Consider the following 24782-nt stretch of genomic DNA (forward strand, 5'->3'; position numbering starts at 1 on the left):
GAGTAAGATCCTTTTGACCTCAACACTTTTTGTTCCCAGGAGCATTTTCACCTATCTTAACATTCACCAAGCCCAAAGAATACTAAGCAATACACATGAACGCCTGCTATAGCAGTATTGCATAGTGGTTATATGTGTAAGGTTCAAGAGCAAAACTGTCAGCTACTTATTAGCTGTAGGCCTTAGGGCAAGTTATTTTATCTCTCTGTGCTCCAGTTTCCACATCTATAAATGAGGATAATTGTATCTACCACATGGAATTGTAGGAAATACTGACAATACACAAAATATGCTTTGGACAGGGTTCAAAATATAGTAAAAGGCTCAATGAATGTCAGCTATTATTAGAGAACGTGCAGGAGTTCCAACATTCATAGAGTATCATTTAAGTATTCCTCAAGCCCTGACATGTAGAATCTCCTTCCTTTCAGATATAGTACAGGTCTTTTACTATTGTACCTGTAAGAATCCTGAGGAGACCTGAATTGGACTGGCTTGGCCCTAACAGAGTTCTTATGATGGGAAGATAGCTACTGAATTGTAGTTTACAGTTGATAGCACCAAAAAGTCTAGTTGTATTCTTTTCACTACTCAATAAATAAGTCATGGAAATGACCACTGTGTTAGCATCTTTGCAAAAAATTTCAAGTTTCTTAGGATAACTCTCCCTCATGAAAATCCATCTGTAATTTCATAATGGGGGCCATGGAATTCATTTTAAATGCTGTTCAGTTTTAGTCTTACATGTGGACATTTGTGAGAATTAATCTATCCCATAAAGTATATGTGTTTTACACCATCAAGGTTTGGGGGAACAAATATAAATAATACTGATTCTCTGATCAGCCACCCTACTCCTACCAGTAGAGAAATCAAATTGCTACAGGTTTCCCTTTCACCAATTGGTGAAAATTATTTGAGTTAGACTAGCTTCCTGACAGATCTCTAAAGCATGTTTCTTATTTACTTCCAGTTTTATGCAAGACCAAATTCAAACTTGGGTAAAGTGCATATTTAGTCAATTTAACAATTTACTCATTATGTAAAGTTAATGATCTCCACAGCTATTTGCTTCTAAATGAAACCCACAGATTTGGATCACAATCAGACTTTGGGATTTTATTGGGAGAAAAATCATTTAAAAAATGCCCCGTGGTGTCTCCACAAGGTACAGATATCAGTAGTTTTAATCTCAAAAACTGACCCCAAATATGATGTCCTTCTTAGAAGTCCCAAGATCTTTATGGAAAGCAGGACAGCTCTGTGATCCTCTAGTCATGTCTGAGTCCTGATATTGTTTCTAGTATGCTGAAATTTGTGGGGGGCTGGGGGGGGGATAGTCAGAGCAGTACTAATTTTTCTAGGCTTGGTTATCAGATATTTGAACTCCAGGGCATCTTCAGAATAAGTAATAGTCTGACTGAGTCTCAAGGACCCTGCAAAAAGCAATTTGACAGGCCTCTTAAATGTTTACATTATTTGAGACTTCAGTGGTTTTATAACATCTTTTCTTCCACACACTTGCAAATTGATTAATGATTTGGCTCCAAGGGCTTTCCATCATTTTTATTGTGATTGTCTTTTACATTGGCTACACATAGAACTTTATTAAACATGTGCCCTGCAGCAGTAAAAATGACACAGTCCCGTCTTCTTAAAGTTTTAGATTCTTAAGAATTACATTTACCTGCTTAATTCCCTACTCCTCCAGAACTCTGTTCAGAGGGACTTTTGTTACATTAATTTAAAATTTTATTGGAACTTTCCTGTAACAGTTTTTTTATTGCAGTTTTGAGATATAATTCACATACCATACAAATCATCCATTTACAGTGTACATTTCAATGTTTTTCAGTTTATTCTCAGATTTGTACAACAATCAGCACAGTTTTAGGTCATTTTCATCAGCTCAGTAAAAAAATCCCAGACACATTTTCCCATTTTCTCTGCCTTTCAGTCACTGGCAGAGACTAATAAGCTATGTTCTGTCTTTGTAGATTAGCCTATTCTGGACACTTCATATAAATAGAATCATATATGCGGTCTTTTGTGATTGGCTTCTTTCACTTACAATAATGTTTTCAAAGATCATCCATCTTATAGCATGTATTAATTAGTACTTCTTATTATTGACCTGTGAGTACTTTATATATTCTGGGTGCTAGACCATTACCGGATATATTTGTAAATATGTTCTCTCATTGTGTGGGCTGTACTTTTCATTTTCTTAATAGTATCCTTCAAAAAACATAAGTTCATCATTTTGATAAAAATCCAATGTTTTTCTTTTATTGCCTTGCTTTTTGGTGTCATATCTAAGAAACTATTGACAAATTCAAGGTCACAATGATTTAGCCCTATGTTTCCCTCTAAAAGTTTTATAGTTTCATTCTTTCATTTAGATCTTTGATCTATTATGCATTAATTACTGCATATGGTGTGAGGTACAAGTTTACCTTCATTCTTTTACATATACCTATACAGTTATCTCAGCACCATTGTTGAAAAGATAACTTTCCACCATTGAATTGTTTTGGTGGCACCCTTAAATTAATTAATTGTAAAAAATTAATTGATGATAAATGTGAGGATTTATTTCTGGACTCTAAATTTTATTCCATTTATCTTTATATCTATTCTTATGCCAATACTACACTCTCTTGATTATTCTTGCTTTGCAGTAAGTTTTGAAATTGTTATGTGTTAGTCCTCCAACTTTATTCTTCCTTTTCAAAATTACTTTGGCTAGTCTGGATCTCTTGAGCTTCCATATGAACTTTAGGGCCACCTTGCCAATTTTGACAAAAAAATGAGTTGGTATTCTGATAGGGATAGCATTGAATCTGTAGATCACTTTGGGGAGTATTGCCATCTTAACAGTATTAAGTCTTCTGATCTATGAGTGTGGAATGTTTTCTATTTGCTTAAATCATCTTTTAAAAATTTTATTTTTAATTAAGGCAACATTGATTTATAACCTTATATAAGTTTCAGGTGTTCAACAATATAAATTGACATCTGCATGTACTACATCACACTCACCACCAAACGTCTAGTTTTTATCCATCATCATACAATTGATCCCCTTTACCCATTTCACCTTCCCTCCCTCCATGTCACTTCCTCTCTGGTAAAGTTAATCTGTTGACTGCCTCTATAAGCCTGTTTTTATTGTGTTTTGTTTGTTGTTTTTGTATCCCACATATGAGTGAACTATATTTGTCCTTTCCCATCAGACTTAGTTTTCAGCTTCTTTGGGTAAATACCAAGGAGCATGATTACTGAGTCGTATGGTAAAAGTATGTTTAGTTTTATAAGAAACCAACAAACTGTCTTCCAAAGCAGCTGTATCATTTTGTATTCCTATGAAAAATAGCAAAAGTTCCTGTTACTCCATATGCTCACCAGCATCTGGTGTTATTGTTCTGAGTTTTGGCATGTAGTGGTATATCATTATTGTTTTAATTTCCATATCCTTGATGACATATGATGTGGAGCATCCTTTTATATACTTACTTCCCATCTGAACTAGTATATCTTCCTCGGTGAGGTGTCTTTTAAGGGCTTTAACTCATTTTTAATTTGAGTTGTTGATTTTCATATTGTTGAGTTTTAAGTGTTCTTTGTATATTTTGAATAACAGTCCTTTGTCAGGTGTCTTTTGCAAATATTTTCTTTCAGTCTGTGGCTTGCTTGTCTTCTAATTCTCTTGACATTGTATTTCAAAGAGCAGAAGTTTATTTTTGTACTCTTAATGCAATTCAGCTTATCAATTATTTCTTTCATGGATCATGCCCCTGGTAATGTCATACTTGTTTATAGAGCTATAATCATGTATAAAAAATTTAGTTCCATGTTTTCTATTTAACATGATTTGACTAATCTATGTTGCTGCATTTATTGTTTTAATAAGGGCTCAATGCACAAATTCATGGAACTATGGGCCGCAAGGCTGCGGTAGGCACAGGGGCGGGTCTTTGCCAATCTTCCATGCCCCTGCCTGGCCCCTCCCATCCTGGCTCCCAGTCCCCTGTCTGCCTGCAGCCTGCTCCCACCACTGCTGCTCCCATGCACTGACAGTGCTGCCCCACTCACACCTGCTTACGGTGTGGAGTGATTGGGGCTGGCACCAGTAGTGGGTGCAAGTGGCGGCTGCTGCCCTGATTGTCCCTCAGGAGCAGGGGGAAGTGGAGAAGCCCTCAGGGGCGATTGGGGCCAGCAGCTGCCGCTCATATCCGCTGATGGCAGCTGCTGCTTATACTCGCTGACAGTACTGAGGCCAGCAGAGGGTGCGAGTGAGTGATGGCTCTGGTGCTGGCAGTGGGTGCAAGAGGTGGCTGCTGGCCCTGATTGACCTTCGGGGGGGGGGGGGTGAAGAAGTCCTGAGGAATGATCTGGGTCGGCAGCTACCACTTGCACCTCCTAATGGCGTAGGCGGGTGCTGGGTGCTGGCAGTGGGTGTGAGTGGCAGCTCTGGGACTGGCAATGGGTGCGAGCAGGGCTGGTGCTGGCAGCTGGTATGAGCACCGGGCAGGACCGTGGCATGCAGGAGCAAAGAATTTTCAGTAACCACCAGAGGCTCACCCCGATGAGAGCAATTGGTGCCCCACCTTGGTCTGGTGCTCCCACTCACCTGCTCCACCATCCTGCTGCAGCTGATGCCCACCATGTTCCATGCACACCCCCTAGTGGTCAGTGCATGTCATAGCAACCGGTTGTCGAGTTGTTTGGTTGTTCCACCATTCAGTCTGTTTGCATATTAGCCTTTTATTATATAGGATTGCTTTGCATTTATTGTTTTAGTGAATATATAACATTCCTTCTAGTTGATGCTCTATAATGCACTTGATCCTCTCATTCTCTGAATGCAAGACAATTAATGCAAATATACAACAGCTAAAACATGGAAATGCCTACATGCAAAAACTCTGCTTTACTCTTTTTTTTTAAAGTTCCTATCACCATATATGCATCCTATCTAATGTACTCAGTTATATTCATTGCTTATTATTGGTTCTTCCTATTTTGAAATTAATCTACAAGGGCAAGGTCCTTCGTTCTTGGCATTATTTCTGCATTTCCCAAGATTGCCTAATAATCATAATTCCTGGAGAACTTGTTAAAAAATACAGATTTCTATAAACCACTGAGAACTACTAATTTGAAATAAGAATATCAATTTTTAATAGGTATCACACACAGTGGATCTTCTCCATGAGCTACGGCTGATTTTTCAGTCAGTATGATTAACTAGTTCAATTCTGACAAGTGTACATTCTGATTGGTTAGGGTTCATGCCATAGCAGTTGTTAAAGATTCTGAATAGCAGTCAGCAAGGTAGGGATCAATATCTCCATTTGACAGAAGAGGAACTATAGTCCCAGGAGGCTCAATAGCTTATACAGACATTAATCAAGTAGCAGCGAGAGGGGAACATGCTCATTTTCCGGCAACTGCAATAAGTGGTCACTGTCAAAGAGATCAGGCCAGTTACCTTTATACTTACAATAAATAAATTTAGCTTTTGTTCTTGGTAATGTCATACAGGCATTAGGTTACAAAACTGGAATGTTTAAGCAGAGTGGAAAGAGAGATTTGAAGGCAGGAGGTCTTCCAGGAATGTTCCCAAAGCATACCATTATGTAAAAATATAGACCTAGACTGTAGACTTAAGGTGGTTATATTAATGAGAAACCAAGTCAGATGGAGGCAGAAGATAAAGGAAATCTTATATCCCTCAGCTTGGGAGACGAATGACAGCAGAGATTGTTGGATAGTCTAGTGTTAAGGTCAGATCCCTGTAATGTTCTTTCTAGGCACGCACTTAGCCAGGCTGCAGGGAACTTGAAAGTACTTTGAATTACTTTGGGACTTGCCATATATTAGCTAAGCTGTCAATGTGGAAAATCACAAAGTAATTACAAGTGCTTTCACTGTCCTTCCAAATTAGGCAATAAATAGGATGAATCACTGAATGAGACATCAGTACTTTTCAAGCTCTCTGCAGCATACTAAGAAAGGTAATTATTGAGTGAAAAGCAGAGTTATCCAAGCAGAGAAAACCTCAAGGAATATGTGTAAAGGGGAGGGGACTTAGAACACATACTATTTTTTAATTGCTGGCATTTAACATATCAAGAAACATAGCAAAATATTCTAATTTTGCAAACAAACACGTGTACAAAGAAGTTCTTCATGGCTACTCTTTTCCACACAAAGATTCTACCTATTCTTTCTACTTATCAGTCCAAAATCACCACAAAAAACAACATGGAACAGTTGGGCTCTCCCTTTGTATTGAAAAATACACTTACATGCAAACACCATTTTTACAACACTGCTCCCAGGCTCATTAGACATTAGGTGTTTCATAATCTATTTCACTTCTCTTTTTCATCAAATAAAATGCCACTAGGAGATTTATTGCCTTCCTACAGAATTGAAACTTGACACTTTTGGATTTCACATTTGCAGCCTTAGCTATATAAATGCAATGCCAATGTTCAACTTCAGGTTACAGTTTGCTGAAACACCTATTTGAATTAGCATTTCTATGGAAGCTGGTGTGTAGCACCCACACTCTTAGCTAGTCACAGCATCTCATATGCCCTCTAGCATCCACATCATAATACAGCTTTACTGTTCTCACCAAGATTCAATGGCATAGGTATTACCTTGCCTGTTTTACAAATGAGGCAATTGAAGAAATTAAATACATTGTATTCATCCAATAAAGATTTATAGAGTGCTTCTTCTGGGAATCAGGGATAATGCAGTGAATAAAATAGCAATTCTGAAGCTTATATTGTTGAGGGGACGAGATGAAAATAAGGAATCTGATAAGCACGATGATGGCAGTGAAGAAATGCTTTATAAAAAGACATCTAAAATCTTAAAAGAAAGGAAAGGATGATAAAATGACAAGATGTACAAAGACAAAGTCATATTTCTAGCACAAAGCAAATCACATAGCAGAGGAATGGCTGGATGCAAACTATTACACTATTCACACAGAAGCGCCTAGCGCAATGCAGCAGCTCTTGACGTGATGCTGTTGAAATATATTTAATGAGACAGAATACTGAGCCCTACTAAACATCTTTAAAAAATGTTTTATGGTTTTAAAATGTGTGCATGAAAATAAGATTGGAAAGATATTAGTTCACTGAACAAATACATTTTTGGATCTGCTGTTTGTAAAGTACTATTCTATAGCAGTGACTGAGATGCAGAGAACCTTCTGACCTCTGAGAAATAAAATTTCTATATTCATTTGGGATAATGATCTGTAGTTTTATTTTTTTTAATAGTGGCTTTGTCTGGTTTCATTTTCAGGGTAACACTGACCTTATAGCATGAGTTAGGAAGTATTTTATTTTTTCAGAAGAGTTTGAAAAGCATTGGTTTAATCTTTTAAACATATTTTACATGTATATTTTTTATTTACTTCAGAGAGGAAGGGAGAGGGAGAGAGATAGAAACATCCATGATGAGAGAGAGTCATTGATCGGCTGCCTTCTGCACACTCCCTACTGGAGATCGAGCCTGGAACCTGGGCATATGCCCTTGACCAGAATTGAACCCGGTACCCTTCAGTCCCCAGGCCACTGCTCTGAGCCAAACCAGCTAGGGCTATTGGTTTAATTTTATAAATGCTTGGTAGAATTCACCAGTGAAGTCAGTTGGTCCTGGGCATTTTTCTTGTTGGGAAGTTTTTAATTAGTGATTCAATCTCTTTACTTGTTATAGGTTTGTTCAGAGTTTCTGTTTATCAAGTCAGATTTGGTAATTTGTTTCTAGGAATACTTATATTTTGCCTAGATTGCCTGGTTGGTGTGCATTTCTTCGGAGTATTCTCTTATAATTCTTTTAATTTCTGTATGGTCAGTAGTAATGCCCTGCTTTCATTTCTGATTTTAGTTATTTGCATCTTCTTCCTTTAAAAAATTAGTCTAGTCTAGCTAAAAGTTTGTCAATGTTTTGTTCATTTCAAAGAACCAACTTTTAATTTCATTGATTCCCTTTATTGTTTTTCTATTCTTCGTTTCATCTCTCTCTGCCATAATCTTTATTATTTCCTCCCTACTATTAGCTATGGCTTCAGTTTGCTCTTATTTATTTGAGATATTTTTCTTTTTTAATATAGGCATTTACAGATATAAATCTCCTACTGAGAACTGCCTTTGTAGCATCCCATAGGTTTTCACATGCTGTCTTTTCCTTGTTATTTATCTCTAAGTATTATCTATTTCTCTTGTGACTCTTCTTTTGCCCATTAGTTGTTTGTATGCATTGATTAATTGCAACAAATTCATCAACTTTCCATTTTCTTTCTGTTAATGATTTCTACTTTCATTCCATTGTGGTTGGAGAAGATACTATCTGATTTTAATATTCTAAAATTTATTAATTTTTTTACTAAAATATTTTCTATTCTGGAGAATATGCCATGTGTACTTGAGAAGAATAATTTAGCTGTTGTTGGTTAAAGTATTTTGTATATATACACACATTCTGAACACTGGTAGGTCTACTTGGTCTATAGTGTTGTTCAAAATCTTCATTTCTTTATTGACCTTCTTTCTAGTAGTTCTATACATAATTAAAAGTGTGGTGTTGAAGTCTCCAGCTATTATTTTAGAACTATCTTTAAGTTATTATATAATTTTCACACCTTCTTGGTAGATTAGCCTTTTTATCAATATATAATGCCCTTCTTTGTCTCTTGTAACAAGTTTTGACTTTAAGCCCATTTTATCTGATATCATTATAGCCATCTCAGCTCTCTTTCAGTTACTATTTACATAGAATAGTGATTTCTACTTTTTCACTTTCATTCTGTTTTTTTTTTCTTTTGGATTTAAAGTATATCTCTTGTAAACAATATACAGTTGGATCATGTTTCTTTTATCCATTCTTCCAGTCTCTGCCTTTAATTGGAAAGTGTAATTCATTTATGCTTAAAGTATTTACATTTTGCTGTTTTCTATATACCTTATACTTTCTGTTTCTCATTTCCACCATTACTGCCTTCTTTTGTGTCTAAATGATTTTTTTTAATAGAGAACTGTTTTTATTTGCTTCTCACTTCCTTTCCTGCATATTTTAAAGTTATTTTCTTAGTTAGCCTAGGGATTACAATTAATATCTTAAATTTATAACAATCTAGTTTGAATTAATATAAATTTTGCTTCAATGTTACGTAAGATCTGTGTTTCTACACACCTCCATCCTTACCCCTTTATGCTGTTATTTTCATAAATTACTTCTTTATACATTGTGTTCCAATCAATGTAGATTTATAGTTTTCTCTATAATTATCTTTTGAATTATATAGAAGAATAGGTGTTTACAAACCAACGAAACAATAATGTTAACTTTTCTATTTACTTACTGTATTAGATTCTTAGGGTTGCCATAACAAATTACCACAAACTTTGTAGCTTAAAAAAACAGAAATGTATTTTCGCACAGTTCTGTAATCTGAAAACTAGGTGTCAGCAGTTTTGGTTCCTTCTGAGAACTCTGGTGGAGTAGGGGGAGTGGCAAAGGGCTATAAAGGCCCATGAGACTCTGCACCTGACAAATATCCTTAACTGGATTCCACAGAGAATTTTGGACTATGGGACTAGAAGGGCACAGTAAGGGCTAGGGAAGTCACACACAGGGCTCCTTCCTAATAATTTACTCACTCCTGGCTTACAAAGGAATGTGGAATGTGATAATATGGCAATTTGTGTGTACTCTGGGATAGGGAACAGTTATCTATCTCATTGGGAGTATGCATTGAAAGGCAGAGAGAGATGGACTATGATAGAAGGGCTCTGCATTTCTGTGGAATGGGAAAATTTGTGTGCTAATATTAAAGGTATAGGTCTCGGGAATTTCCATAGGAATACAGCCCCTCTTCCTCTCCTGGCTATTGATAGATACAGTGGACACTCAACTCTCCAAGGTCAGAGCCATCTTCTGTTCATTGCAATGCTGTCCTGATAGGGCCCTATTACTACTAGCAAATAAGCAGGATGGCTCTAGGGCACAGTGGACACAGACTAACATGGACTAGTGGTTTGATCTTTCCTCTTATTCCCATATCATTTCTAGCCTGATACAAAACATATGTCATTCCAGTAAGGTACAATAAAATACGAAGTAGCCAAAAAATCAGTAATGCCAGGAATTATTTAGGTCCGTTAATGTAGAAATCAAGTACAGCAAGTGAACTGCTTAGCAATGGCTTTATCTCCCTTCAGGTTTTTATGTCTATTTTCTCTATGGTGTCAGCCCCAAAGTTTGTAGTTACATAGAAACCATTCCTAAAAAGAAAAAGCAAGGGATCAATGGGATCCTAGGAACCCTGGCCTTAGCAATTTAGCTGTGAATAGGCCCAGGGTGAGGCATAACTCACCTGCATTACTTGGTCCAACTGTAGACAAAATTGCAGTGAAGGGTTCTCTAGAATGGAGTCATCCTAGCCACCTGGAGATGATTTGCAGACCCGTGCCATCTATGGTTTTGCCACAGCCTCACTTCTTTAAAATAATGATATCTTCAGTTTGGTAGATAAGGGTCTACAAAAAAGGAAAAAGGGGAAAGTAACAATCTAATGCTTAGTACTGTGAAATTCTATCAGACTTACCATCTGAGGTGCCAGCAGTGATAATAGCAGCAAAACATGGTATAGTTCCGTTAAAGTATAATATATAGGCAGTGCCAGAAAAGTATCCTAGTAGATATCAGCAGAACTAAAATGTACTACTGTTACTAAGCCTCCTTATACTCTTGGAGCCCATCCTTCCACACCCAGTCTTGGGATTGCTCCTCCTAGCTAACAGACATTGCTCAGGAATGTGATACATTTCTGGTGTGTAGAATTACCTTTGCCTCTGCCTCTCTGACCCAAACCCCCACCCATCTTGCTTTCCCTGTTATTTTTGTTGTTGTTGTTGGTGTGTGTGTGTGTGTGTGTGTGTGTGTGTGTGTGTGTGTACTCCCAGGGCCAGATAAAACACTAGGTTTAAGGTCAACTTTCTGCTCATCTACACTAATAAAAGAGAAAGGTGTAAATTGACCATACCTTCGCAATGCCCACCAGCTAATCAGAAGTGAGTATGCAAATTAACCCAACAAAGCTGGTGGTTAATTTGCATACACAGGTGCCCAATGGCTGGGAGTGGGATGCTTGTGTCATCGCCATGGCGACGACGACGCGGGTGTTTTGCACCACCCAAGCTGCTTTGGGCCTCTGGGCAGCGTGGGAAGGTGGAAAGGTGGCTCCGGGCTGGAGCAAAGGCTGTGCTGGCAGCCAGAGTAAGGAAGGCCCATTCTGCACAAATCTTCGTGCATCAGGTGCCTAATTGAACATAAAAGCAATCAAACACACAAAGATGAGAAAGTGAAATAAACATTTCATTAGGCAACAGCACACTGTGTAAGGACACCATTTTCTTCCTTCACATGAATTCTACTTGCAAATGAATTCTACCAAAGAACTCTACTTGTAAATGAAATTGCATATTGGATAGATGGGTGGATAGATGGATGGATAGATAGAGGTTGGGGGCATATGTGTATGTATGAAAGTGTATGTTGGGATATAAACATCTTGGTTTCTATGTCTGTTTAAAACTTTATAGGTTGATATGAAATAGTCTCTTATATGGGGCTCTCCACTTATATCTGTTGAACAAATGAATGAGCAGAGAAGACATGGGGCTATGGATCTCTGGGGAAAGTCATAGGGAAATGGGGCCAATAGAAGAGCACTTTAAGAATCATGGATGAGGGACCTCCAAAAACCTACTCCTCAGTAAAACCAATAAGAACACTTGCAAAACAATGATCAAAATAAACTTTTTCAGAACTCCAGAATTATTCAAAGGCTTTCAAGAATCCAAGAAGCATTTATTTTTAAAATGGCTGAACATGAGAATAGTGAGCTTTGTGGTATTTTAATCACCCTCTCCTTGGCTCCACAGTAGCCTTGAAAAATAACAGCTTGACAACTATATGAGTTCTAAAAATCAGTAGCCTAGCAGTCACTGGAAGGGGCAGACCAGGTTTGAGGTCTCTAAAAAACCCCATTACCAAATAATAGTCACAATATGACCTGACAGTTCTTGGAAACACCCACTCACATGAGTCATCTTTATTTGATCTACCTCAGAGTGTACCCTATGAAAAAGCTTTTTTCTTGCCTTGATAGTCTTATATTTTATCTTTATTGTTGAGAATATTACAAATGTCTCCCTCTTTTCCCCTTTGCCCCCACCACCTGGTTCCCACCCCACCCCAGGCCTTCACCATCCTACTGTCCATGTATATAAGTTCTTTGGCTAATTTATTCCCACCACTCCCCCCTTCCCTCTGAGATTCATCAGTCTATTCCATGGGATAGTCTTTTTTTTCATATAGCAGTTTTGAATTTAAAGAAAAATGAGTCAGAGAACATACAGAGTTCCCATAATATACCACTGTTCCTTCCTCTCCCTCCTCCACAGTTTTCACTATTATTAACATCTTGCATTAATATGGTACATTTGTTTTGATTGAGGGACCAATATTGATGCATTGTTATTAACTAAAGTCCATTGTTTACACAAGGGTTCAGTATTTTTTTTTGTTTTGTTTTGTATGTCACAATAAAGTTTATTATGAAAACAGGCTGGTGTGGGGAGAAGGGGATATACAAGTACATATAGGTTGGGTGGCTCAGGTGAAATAGTGCAGCTTCTTCACATGGATGCCATATTCACTGAGGGTAGAGGTCAAGTCCTCCATAGTTAGAGTGTACCTGTGGTCCTTGCTCTTGCTTTGGGAGCTGCCAAAGGCTCTTCATTTTGCATTGCTGTAGTGCATTGTTGACAATATCTGAGATGAATTTCTGAGCAGCTAGGGAGATGAGCCAAGTTATGCAAGGATCTGAGGCCTCAAAGCCAGTGGAGTTCAGGTAGTAACTAGTCACTGCACTAGGATTGTAGGCCAGTAATCCTCCAGCTGCACCAGAAAGTCCACCAGAGGCATACTGGACACCAGCAGCTTCACCTTTCCATTACCTGTACTTAGCAGCACATTAACCTCATTAGATTTGGCACAGGCCACTGGAGATGCCCAGTGCCACTCAATCGGCTCCACTGCCAGCACCCCCAGTTTCAATCCCAGGCCACCCTGCTGTCCCACGGGGCTGGCCTTGTTCTCCTAAATGGTGCTGGTGGGCAGCAGGGCCCAAGGTCAAGAGGCCCAGACCCAGGCCGCCTACTCAGTGTCTGTGCCTGGAGCCACTACAGCTCATCAGGCTGGTGGGAGAGCTGCACTCTTTCTATTGTACATTCTACTTGGGTTTTGATGAATGCATAACACATTCTAACACTACAGCATCATACAGAAGAGTTTTCCTGTCCTAAAAATCCGGTGTTCTGTATATTTATCCCTCCTTTCTTTCTTCTGATCCAGTGGCAACCACTGATCTTTTTATTGTCTCTATAGTTTTGCCTTTTCCTGAATGTCATATGAATAGAATTATATAGTATATAGCCTCCTCAGACTGGCTTTCTTCATTTAGCAAAATGCATTTAAAATTACTCCATCTTTTTGTGATGTGATAGCTCATTTCTTTTCATTGTTGAATAATATTCCATTGTATACATGTACCAGAGTTTGTTTATCCATTTACCTGTTAAAGGGCATTGTGGTTGCTTCTAAGTTTGGGCATTTCTGAATAAAATTGCTCTAAACATTCATGTGCAGGTTTTTGTGTGAGCATAACTTTTCCACACATTTAAATAAATGCAATGGCTGTATTGCATGGCAAGACTATGTGTAGGTTTGTAAGAAACTGTCAGATTGTCTTCCAAAGCAGCTGTACTGCTTTTGCATTCCTACCAGCAATTGGTACTGTATGTTTTAGTACCAATTGCTGGTAGGAAATGCATTTATCTAACATGCATTTTGAAACTATTTTCTTCCAATTTGTGGCTTATGTTTACATTCTCTTAACAGTGTCTTTTGAATAACAGAAATTTTTGTTAAAATGTATTTTATTGATTTTTTTACAGAGAGGAAGAGAGAGGGACAGAGAGTTAGAAACATCGATGAGATAGAATCATTGATCAGCTGCCTCCTGCACACCCCCCACTGGGGATGTGCCTGCAACCAAGGTACATGCCCTTGACGGGAATCAAACCTGGGACCTTTCAGTCCACAGACCTACACTCTATCTACTGAGCCAAACTGGTTTCGGCTGAATAACAGAAGTTTTAATTTTAATAAAGTCCAACATCATTTTTTCATTTTTAGATCATGCTTTTAATGTTATATATAAAAAATCATCATCAAGCTCTGGCCGGGTAACTCATTTGTTTAGAGTATCCTCCCAATATGCCAAGGTTGCAGGTCTGATCCCTGGTCAGAGCACATATAGGAATCAACTGTTGAATATATAAATAAGTGAACAACAAATTCATGTTTTTCTCTCTCAAAATCAGTAAGTTAATCCTCATCAGAAGGTATTTTTTTCGTTGATTTTTTAGAGTGGAAGGGAGGGAGGGTGGGGGGTGGGCATCAGACAGATTTGGGTTAGGATCTGACTACCCAACTCATTTGCTCTGCTTTGTGACCTCAGGCAAGCCTCCAGAAGCCTGTGTTTCCACAAATGTAAAATGAAATGATACCCATTCAAGCCCAGATGAAATAAAATGAAAAGCTCAAAATATAGGGGGAAAATCATCTCCAAACCAAAGGTTACCTAGATTTTTTATATTATCATCTAGAAGATTTATAGTTTGTGTTTGATGTTTATATCTATGATCCATTTTCAATTAATTTTTTTGGACAAGCACATGTGGTTTTCTAGTTATTCCAGCACCATTTGTTGAAAAGATTAGCCTTTATTTATTGAATTGCGTTTTCATCTTTGTCAAAGATCAGTTGACTATATTTGTGTGGGTCTATTTTGAGGCTTTCTATTCTATCCAATTAATCTATTTGTTTATTCTTTCACCAATACTACACTATGTTGATTACTGTAGCTTAAAAGTAAATGTTGTAGTCAGGCATTTATGAAAAACCACAGCTAATATCAAACTTATGTAAAGACTAAATGCTTTTCCCCTAAGACACAGGATGTCTGCTCTCACTACTTCTATTCAACATTATATTGGAGATTCTAGCCAGGATAATTAGCCAAAAAATACATTCAGGTGAAGAGAAAGAAGAAAATCTCAAGGAATCCATACAAACTATTACAGCTAATACATGAGTTCAGCAAACCTGCAGGATACAAGTTAAACATGTAAAAATTACTTGTATTTCTACACAATGGATCATAGATATAAACATCAAACACACTAGCAATTAATGATATTTAGAAAAAATCCTTTTATAACAGCATCAAAAAGAATAAAAAGGAATAAAATTAAAATGTAATATATATACTACAAAATGACAAAACATTGTTGAATAAATATGTCCTAAATAAATGGAAAGATATCTCATGTTACAGATCAGAAGACTTAATAATTTTAAGCTACAATACTACTTAAACTTATCTATAGATTGAATGCAGTCCCTAATAAAAAGAAAACTCAGATTTTTTTTTTCACAAATTGAAAAGGTGATTCTAAAATTCATATGAAAATTCAAATGGCCTATAATAGCCTAAAAAATCTTGGGAAAGAAGAAATATTTAGAGGAATCACATTTCCCAATGACACAAATGACACAAAGCTACAGGTACCAAGCAGTGTTATCCTGGTATAAAAACGGAGTTATGAATTAATGAAACAAAATTGACAGTCTAGAAATAAAACCTTATAATAATATTTTGGGTCAATTTTTGACAATTGTGTCAGAACAATTAAATGAGGAAAGATTAGCCTTTTCAACAAATGGTGCTGTGACAAATGAGTATCAATGTAAAAATGAATGAAGTTAGATCTTTTCCTGATAGCATATGCATAACTTAACTAAAACAAATTAAACACCTAAATGTTTCAGATAGAACTCTAAACTCTTAGAAAAAGATCTAGCTGTAAATCCTTATGCCCTTGGATTATTCATTGTTTTTTAGATAACACCAGTGCTCGCAACAAAAGATGAAAATAAATTGCATTTCTTCCAAATTAAAAACATTTGTGCTTCAAAGGACACCGTCCAGAAAGTTAAAAGGTAACCCACAGAATCAGGGCAAATGTTTTCAAATTATATATCTGATAAAGGGACTAGCATCCAGAATCTATAAAAAACTGTAACAAATCAACATTAAGAGACAACCCAATTAAGAACTGGTGAGTGATATGAATAGCTATTTATCTAAAGAAGATGTGTGAGGTGCAAATCAGCACATGAAAAGGTGTTCCACATCATTAGTTGTTAGTCTTTAGTTATTTAGGGAATGCAACCAAAACCACAATGAAATATCACCTTACCTCCACTAATATGATTAAAATAAAAGAGAGACAACAAAAAGTGTTGGCGAGGATGTGGAAAAATTGGAATCCTCACACACATTCTTGGATTGTAATATGGTACAGCCGCTTTGCAAAACCATTTAGCAGCTTCTCAATATGATTTAGCACCATTACTCCTAGGTATAGAAATAAGATGAAAAAAAAAGAAAAGAAAATATAGTTCACATAAAAACTTTTACATGAACATTCATGACAACATTATTCCTAATAGCCAAAAAGTAGAAACAACTCGAAGGCCCATCAAGTGATGAATGGATAAAATGTGGCATATTCTACAAATGAATTTTATTTAGCAATAAAAGGAATGAACAACAAAGATGAACCTTGAAAGCATTATGTTGGATATTCTAACAGGAATGGTGAAGACAGCCACAAAAAGCCAAATATCATATGATTCAGCTTATAGAAATAAATATTCATAACCATAAAAAAAGTAGATTTGAGGTTGCCAGGGACTGGGGCTGCAATGAGGAAATGGAAATTAAATGCTAATGAGCATAGGATTTCTTTTATGGTAAAATTGAGCGTAGTGATTTTTGCACAACTATGTGAATACACTAAAAATCACTGAATTGAACACCTAAAATTGTGGCTCTTATGGTATGCAAATTAGATGTCAATAAATCAATTATTTTTAAAAATGGGGGTAATACCTTCTGCTTCATAGTGCTATTGGGAAAATTAACTGAAGAGTTGTGAAACCTTTTGTTACAAAACTAGGCATCCAAGTATTTGGTGAAACTGAAAATAAATTTTACCTGCTTTCAATTTTGCTCAGAATTGGATGTAATATACTAGCACAGTAAATGTGACAAACAGATCTCCAGGGTCAGAAGCAACTTTAAATGCCTGCTCCTTTTGTGCCCATACATTGAATAAAATTCTGGCTCATTCACAAAAAGAGCTAGGACAAGATAGACTTTGCTCTCTGCTTTTCCTTTCTAGACCAAATAATCATTTCTCCTCACAGATTCTTCAACTTCTATGCTGGCAAACAAGATTCTTATCCACACAATCTCCTTCACTAGCAAGCATAGCTCCTTCCTCCCAGAAGATTTGAGGTATAGATCTCTTACATCAGACTTGAGAAAAAGTGCTGAGCTGAAAGCAACATTTCAAAAGAAAAGAAAATTTATAACATCATCCATAACTGACCCTATTCTGCCAGTGTTTTTGTTGGATATTCTGACAACTCAAGGCTTACTGGATAATGGAGCCAATTAACTTTGAGCTCTACATAAAGTTTCAGATGTTTTTAGGACTCACAAGCTTTGGAGACCATGACTTTCTGAAAATCCATAAGAACACCGAGATGAACTCAGAATCTGGTCCTGTGACAAAAGTCTGTCTTCAGGCCTGTTATGTAGTTGTGCCTACCACAGGTAGGCTGGCTGGGGAAATGGCAAGACTAGAAGCTCACATTTACTCTCCCATGTCAACTTGCCACATATATGATTGCACAAACTGCCCTACTTAAGAACACAGTTGTCACATTCTACTATAATTTGAATCATGGCAAAAATTAATGTTACTTTATATATAAAATATATCTTATATTACATTTATTCCAATAGAAAACTAATTGAAATATTCCATGTCAGGAAGAGTACATCCCTCATACATCCAAAAAACTGTCACTGTTCTATGTTTGAACCTATGTTTATATCCATCAAAGACATACTATGTGCCAGGCTCCACTAATATAGAAATGGGTAAAACACAGATGAAATTCTCAAAAGGAGCTCCATCTTTTGGCAAAAAAAGTTATACCGTAGTATGTTAAAGGAAAGAAAATAGTGCTTTGTGAACACAGGGTACAGGACACCTGCCTGAATCTGGGATGTCATGGCGGGGGGAGGGGGAAGGTGTAGAGAAATGTCTGCACTGATTCCCAAAGATACTATATGAAAGGTAGATGGACAAAGGATGTTATGGAACAGCTCCTCAGGTAAAAGAGTAAAATGTGTGTATTTATAAACATTCAGTCTAGCTGGAACCAATTATTGAGATTGGAGCCATGAGATGAGTTAATTTACAATGGATAGGTAAGAAGGATTTATATTTGGCAAATACATGCACCCATCCTAAATCAGTCCCATCCCACCGAGACTGGTCATAAGACTAAGCAGGAAACAGTTGGACAGGGAAAAGGCCTTATTAGGCTTCTTCAAAGGGGCCCCTTGGGGAACCAGGGTTGCCTTAAGAGAGCATAACTTCAGAGGAGCCTCCAGCCCCACCCTTGGGGATTAGAGTTCAGCTTCTGGTCATAGTTAAAGGAAATAAAGGAAATAAATTCCTTCTGCCCACTCTCCCCCACCCCCCAAAACATTCAAGAGTCTCTTTAACAAAATGATTTATTTGTAACAGCCCAGTTCCCATCACTTCAATACAGCACAGGAGTTGAAAAAGAGTTATTCTGCAAGCATCCTGCAGTCCAAGGTAGAGCTCCATGCCCCCCAAGGCAGCAAGCCCATCTCCTCCAGAGTCCCATGCCCAGAGCCAAACTGAACTTGCACAAACAGGCAAGCGTAGAATGAAGTCAGACTTCAACATGATGCATCCTTCCCCACAGATCTTTAATCTTCCTCACTGCAATCTCTACCCGCACAACGAGGCCAACTCCTAGCCTCTGAGACACCAGAGAGCTTTCTATATGAAGTATTTAACAGGGGTTTAAGTGTTACATAAAGACAATAACCTGTGAAATCTAGTCTTCCATGGGAAGGTTAAAATGACTCCCCTATACATAATCCTAATGAGAAATGACAGCTCTTTCTTTCTCTTCCCCATAGATGTGGGTGGTTTTGAAATGATTTTGTCTCAGACAGCTCCATATTTCCCTAGTGGTCTTATTGAAGGCTGTTCTCCTCACCCAAGGACAGGAAGGAAACTCAGATACTTTTCCCAGGTCCAGAGGCTGAGAGGAAAAGCTCCAATAATGTAGGAAAAGCCATTCCTCTGTTTCCCTTAAAGGATTTTTGTGGAGGTTATTGCTACAAGTTTTCTAATATATCTGGGAAAAGTTAGTTTAGATTTAGATGGTAATCCAAGCATAGAGGCAGGCAGGATTGGTTACCAGTTTCTAGAATTTAGGAGGCAAGAAAGAGGAGCATAAAAAATCTGTTTGCTTTCTTCACCCCAAATATTCTAGAGAATCTCAGAAGATGTACCACTAGAATGATTCCACCTTTACCAGGTCTTGGTGGGACAATGCCTAAAACTGTATCCATAATGGACTCGTGACCTTTTTAACAGAGTCACCATGAAAAGACAAGAAAATAGAGGGCATATCCAAAGGCACATCTTAAGCGTTAAGGGCTCTGATTAGTGGTCAAAACATACTGTTTGGTATCAGACTGTTTTTATAAAGTGAGATCATAAGCAGGGAAGGAGACTTAAGTAACAACACTTAAGGCAAGAAATAGAACCCATGGTTTAGCTAGAGGATCACTGCAGCTTTAACGTTGACATTTGTATCTTTATTCTAAACCCTACTCCAATTTCTTGAGAAACCCGAGCTACCTGTGTCTGTGCTATCACCTGCATGTGCAGGCCTGGGCAATCATATCCTCATACTCCTTGTACAAGATACTCCCATTAGCCTCAACCATAAGGATGCTAATGGGAACATACTTATAAGGGACACACGAGGGCCGAGGGACACTCTGGTTCACCAGCTCATTGACAAGGTTCTGGATGATGGCGTGATTAGGAGAGTTGAGACCATAGTGTAGTACCCGAGGACAGGCACCCTTACAGTAGTTTGGGGTATAGAGATTGGGAGCAATGATCCAGTGATCCCAGCCCAGCTGGTGGAAACTGACTTGGAAATGGTGGAGGGAACACTGGTTACTTTCAGGCCTATCATGTTCCTGGGAGGGGCCAGGAATCTTAGATGCAATACTGCCTGCTTGCCGTGCCCTACGCAAGAGAAGAGAAGAGTCCCTTTCCATAAATTCCTCCAGGCCTCCGGGTAGAAGTTTGGCCTTCTGAACACTTTTATGAGTGTCATTGAAATAGAGTAACAAGAAGGTAGTGTCCAAGGATGAAGTGCCATGCCACAGGAGCTCCTGACCCGCACTACCTTTTTGATGCTGACACATGAAGCACAGTCGTAGGATCCGGTGCCTCTTGTGATTCCGGAGTCTTTTCTGAACGTGTTGAGTGACATCCATTTCTGTCCAAGCTTCAGATAGTAGGGAAGGTTTTGAGGAACCTCTTCCCAAGGAAGGAGAACAGTTGGTTGGGCTTTTCTGGACCCAGGGTTCCACATGGCAGGAGAGCTGGAAGCCAGCTAGTTGGAGTTGATGGTGGTAAATCACAGTGGCTCTGACTAGTTGGTAGGCTACCTGGTTTGGCCTCAAAGGAAAGTCCAGGGTCTGTATGTGCCGAGGGCCTGCATAAGTAAGAGGAAACAAGAACGGAGGATTAACTTCTTACCCCTGAGCCTGAAACTCCTTTACAAACCTCAGCACACACAGACAGCTGTAAGCAGCCCTAAAATTAACCCATGATCACAATAATAGCTATTGTTTATTGAGGATTAGCTCTTTAACCTACAATAGACTTATGAGCTAGTTATTATCCCCATTTTACAAAGAAATTGACTCAGAGAAGTCTATGCCAGAGGTCATACAGCCAGTGTGTGGTACAATAAAAATTTGAGCCCAAGTCACACCCAGCTCTATCAATTACTAGCTGGGTTACATTGAGTAAGTTACCCTAAGTCTCAGTTTCTTCACCTATAAAATGGGTATGTTAATAGTACTTACCTCATAGGATAGTGCTATTAAGGAAGATCATGTTTGTATTTTACCCAATGCCTGGCACCTGGTAAGCTAACAGTAAAGGTTAGCTAGGGGGTGTTGGCTGTTTTGCTTGGAGGAGGGAGTGTAAATCCTGTCTGTTGTCATCTTTGAGACTAGCAAAGGCCTAGGTTTGATATAACAATGTTCCAAAGGTTTCCTTGAAGTTGATGAGTATCAGCTTTCCCTAGGGAGCCCTGCACTTTAGGAACCCACTACTGACCTGAACGGTATCTAATGAAGATGTTTAAAACAGAATTAAGCATAATGAGAACAAAGACAATTCCAAAATATATGTTACCAAAATCCCAATGTGGCAACGTGATCTAAACACACACATACACACACACACACACACACACACAGACACACTCACCCCTGCTTGGTAAACAAGGATATTGGGGTATAGCATTTAAACACTTGCGAAGTTATGAACATGCTTTAGAATCAAAAAGACTTGAGCTCGCCAGGACCGGTTTGGCTAAGTGGATAGAGCGTCGGCCTGCGGACTGAAAGGTCCCGGGTTCGATTCCGGCAAAGGGCATGTACCTTGGTTGCGGGCACATCCCCAGTAGGGGGTGTGCAAGAGGCAGCTGATCGATGATTCTCTCTCATCGATGTTTCTAACTCTCTCTCTTCCTCTCTGTGAAAAATCAATAAAATATATTTTAAAAAAAGACTTGAGCTCAAATCCTGCCCCTGCCACCCACTGTCCTTGTGACCTTTGCAAGTTAACCTCTCGGTGCTTTAGTTTTCCTTATCTTTAACAATTAGGCGAATTGCTCTATGACAGCTAGTGATAGTAGCTGTCATTAAGGATTAAGTACAATTGATATTCACTCAGCCAGAGTACAGCTTGTTTCTGTCCTGAGGTTTTGTAAATGCCCCCAAGTCAGCATTCTATTCTCTTTGCCTTATTTTAAGGATAAAACATATAAACGGCCCTCCACAAGATTGTATATGGGTATTTCTCAATTACGTTTTCAGTGACATAACAATAACTGAAATAAGAGGTGTGTTTTTTTTTTTGTTTGTTTGTTTTTTTTGTGGTAAGATAGAAGTTGACACATCATTCAATTGCCCTGGGGCCTTGGAGATATTCCTTAGGTAGGCCCAAGGCAATTCATTCTTAAATTGGGTCTCTAAATGATAGCAGGATTGGAGCCAGCTTTCCCCAAGTTTGCCATTCTTTGAAAACCAATCCTGAGAAAACAACCTCCCAATCAGGCAATGAAACCTGACAGTAAACTCTGATCCTTGACACTCTTCCCCAAGACTTCTCTCCCTCCAGGATAGTATGGAAAGATAACTCACCTTTGAGGGGCTTTGCTACATTGGCCAAGGGCCTCACCAGCCTCACCATGGTTGCCCCAATGGTGCGGTTCTCCCTCGGGTGGCCATGCGCATCAGCTGAGCGCTGGTACAACTCCAGCATGTACCGCATGGGGCGCTCTAGGACCTGTGGCTTCCTCTGCTGCTTGTCAGGGGCTTCTTTGAGCAGCTCCTGAATCAGGGGCAAGGTAGGGGCTTCAGCCAGGGGTCCAGTAGAGCGCTCCCCTACCGTTCCCATGTGGACTCTGTGTTCTGTGAAAAGCACCAGTCCCCAGAGAAGAATTCTAATGCTGCTGAGGAGGACCATCTTGAAAAGCTTGGTGTTCAACAACGTATTCCAGCCCAAGCCCAAAGGATATCACTCTGTCTCTTTCCTGTCACAGAGGTAATTGCATCCTGGCTCCACAACCACAAAGGAGAGGGCAAGAAAAAAATGAAAGGCAGGTAAGCCCTATGTTGCTTCTTCTGGGAGGATCTTCTGGACCAAATGAGGTCTCCTTACTTGGCCTCTTTGCATAAAAACAAATGAAAATAGCAGGTGGGACAGGGCAGCATGCCCCTCCTGCTCTCCAGAGCTGGTAACAAGATAGCACTTATTTGGAGGCTGAGGTAATTTAAAAGGAAAAGTCCATTCCAGGACCTGCTCCCTTACCTTATCCACTAGGATGGAAAAAAAAGCAGTACTAGCTAGTTCTGCTACACAGCTTTAAAGGAAGTCTCTTAATCAGTCCTTAAAGGGCCAGAGGACTCCTGCTACCGCCCTACTTCCACGCAGTACTGTCTCTAGTGCAGCATTTCCCAAAATGCGGTCTGCTGATGACTTGCAGTGAAACTATCCTCTGTGGCTGGTAAGAGTGCAGACTTCTGGGTCCCCAGAAATCTGAATCTTAGCAAATATTCCAAGAAGTTCCTGGAGACAGTAAACATGGAAACCACTGTGTGAGTGTGGCTGGTAGAGCTTGAAGAAGATGCCTTAACAGCGGTTCTCAATCTTGGCTGTATATTAGAATCACCTGGGAAGCTTTAACTATTAATATCAGGGATGTCTGGGTACCATCTCCAGATATTCTGATGTAGTGGATCTGGGTGTTACCAGAGCATCACAATGTTTTAAAGTTCTGCAGGTGATTTTAATGTGCAGCCCTGTTTGAATGCCCTGACTTAGAATTTTCTGGTTTACCATGGAAGGCGTTGAGATCCTGAATGTGCTTCATCAGAAAAGGCTGTAGTGATAGAAGATAAATCTGTGGAAGTTGGCTGGGAGCTACCTAGCTTGGATGGTTAATGGGAAGCAGCGGGACTGGGTCAGTTTAGTTAAGGCTGCCCTAACCAGGATTCTGCAGAAAAATGATAGGTGGAGTTCTGGTTCTGTCTAAAGAGAAGCAGTTTGTTGGGGTTCTAAGGAGAAGGTGGGGGAGGAGGTCAAGCCATGGCTCTAGGAGATGATGCGGCAGGCCTGATTGGTAAGAGGCCTTTACCTCATACCCAAAATATCTATGGATGGGCATCATTATGGTGAAACAGGCATGGACGTTGTAGTCACACTATACTCCCCACCATGTGCTAGTTCTGGCCTCATGAGCTGTGGAGTGGCAGCCAAGAAGCTTCTTTGTCCTTTACCTTATCCACTAGTGCAGTGGTCGGCAAACTCATTAGTCAACAGAGCCAAATATCAACAATACAACGATTGACATTTCTTTTGAAAGCCGAAAACCAACTTCTGTGCATGGGCCACAAAGTTTCTATCGCAATGTACGTGTGCGCCCGCATGTGATATTTTGTGGAGGAGCCACACTCAAGGGGCCAAAGAGCCGCATGTGGCTCACGAGTCACAGTTTGCCCACCATTAGGATGAAAAAAAAGCAGCACTAGCTAGTTCTGCTTCACACCTCTCCTCCCTCTTCTCTACCTCCTCCTTGAATTGTGATGTTCTTATTAACTGTAATTTAACTTCTCCAAAGCAAATCTGTTCATTTCTCTGAGCCTCACTCTCCTCACCTGCAAAATGGAGATAATATGTTTTTTTCTCACAGGTTGTTAGGAGGATACAAAGAAATAATCTATGCTCATTGCACAAATCTAATTAGACACAGGATTATGTCACTCAACATGTTGGCTACATGCTCAAAGTGATTTGTTCCCTTTCCTTAGTTTTTCTAACATGGTCTTGGTCCCTGGC

At 39.0% G+C, this 24782-nt stretch overlaps 1 protein-coding gene across 1 annotated transcript; it reads right to left on the reverse strand.

Moving 5' to 3' along the window:
• Positions 1-18804: 18804 nt before the first annotated feature.
• BMP15 (bone morphogenetic protein 15) lies at positions 18805-22955 on the reverse strand. Its single transcript, XM_036460512.2, has 2 exons — positions 22586-22955; positions 18805-20862 (listed from the first exon to the last, which is right to left on the reverse strand). The coding sequence occupies exons 1-2, from the start codon at positions 22908-22910 to the stop codon at positions 20003-20005; spliced, it is 1185 nt and encodes a 394-aa protein (XP_036316405.1). The 5' UTR covers positions 22911-22955; the 3' UTR covers positions 18805-20002.
• Positions 22956-24782: the final 1827 nt, after the last annotated feature.

The sequence above is a fragment of the Pipistrellus kuhlii genome, unplaced genomic scaffold (assembly GCF_014108245.1).
Source record: "Pipistrellus kuhlii isolate mPipKuh1 unplaced genomic scaffold, mPipKuh1.p scaffold_m20_p_32, whole genome shotgun sequence".
In the NCBI taxonomy this organism is placed as follows: Eukaryota; Metazoa; Chordata; class Mammalia; order Chiroptera; family Vespertilionidae; genus Pipistrellus; species Pipistrellus kuhlii.

Bases quoted from the DNA above. Each gene is read 5' to 3' on its own strand.
- BMP15 (XM_036460512.2), bottom strand. From the start codon at position 22,910: ATGGTCCTCCTCAGCAGCATTAGAATTCTTCTCTGGGGACTGGTGCTT. The intron at 20,863-22,585 runs GTGAGTTATCTT...TTACTTATGCAG, and splicing joins TGTAGCAAAGCCCCTCAAAG to GCCCTCGGCACATACAGACC.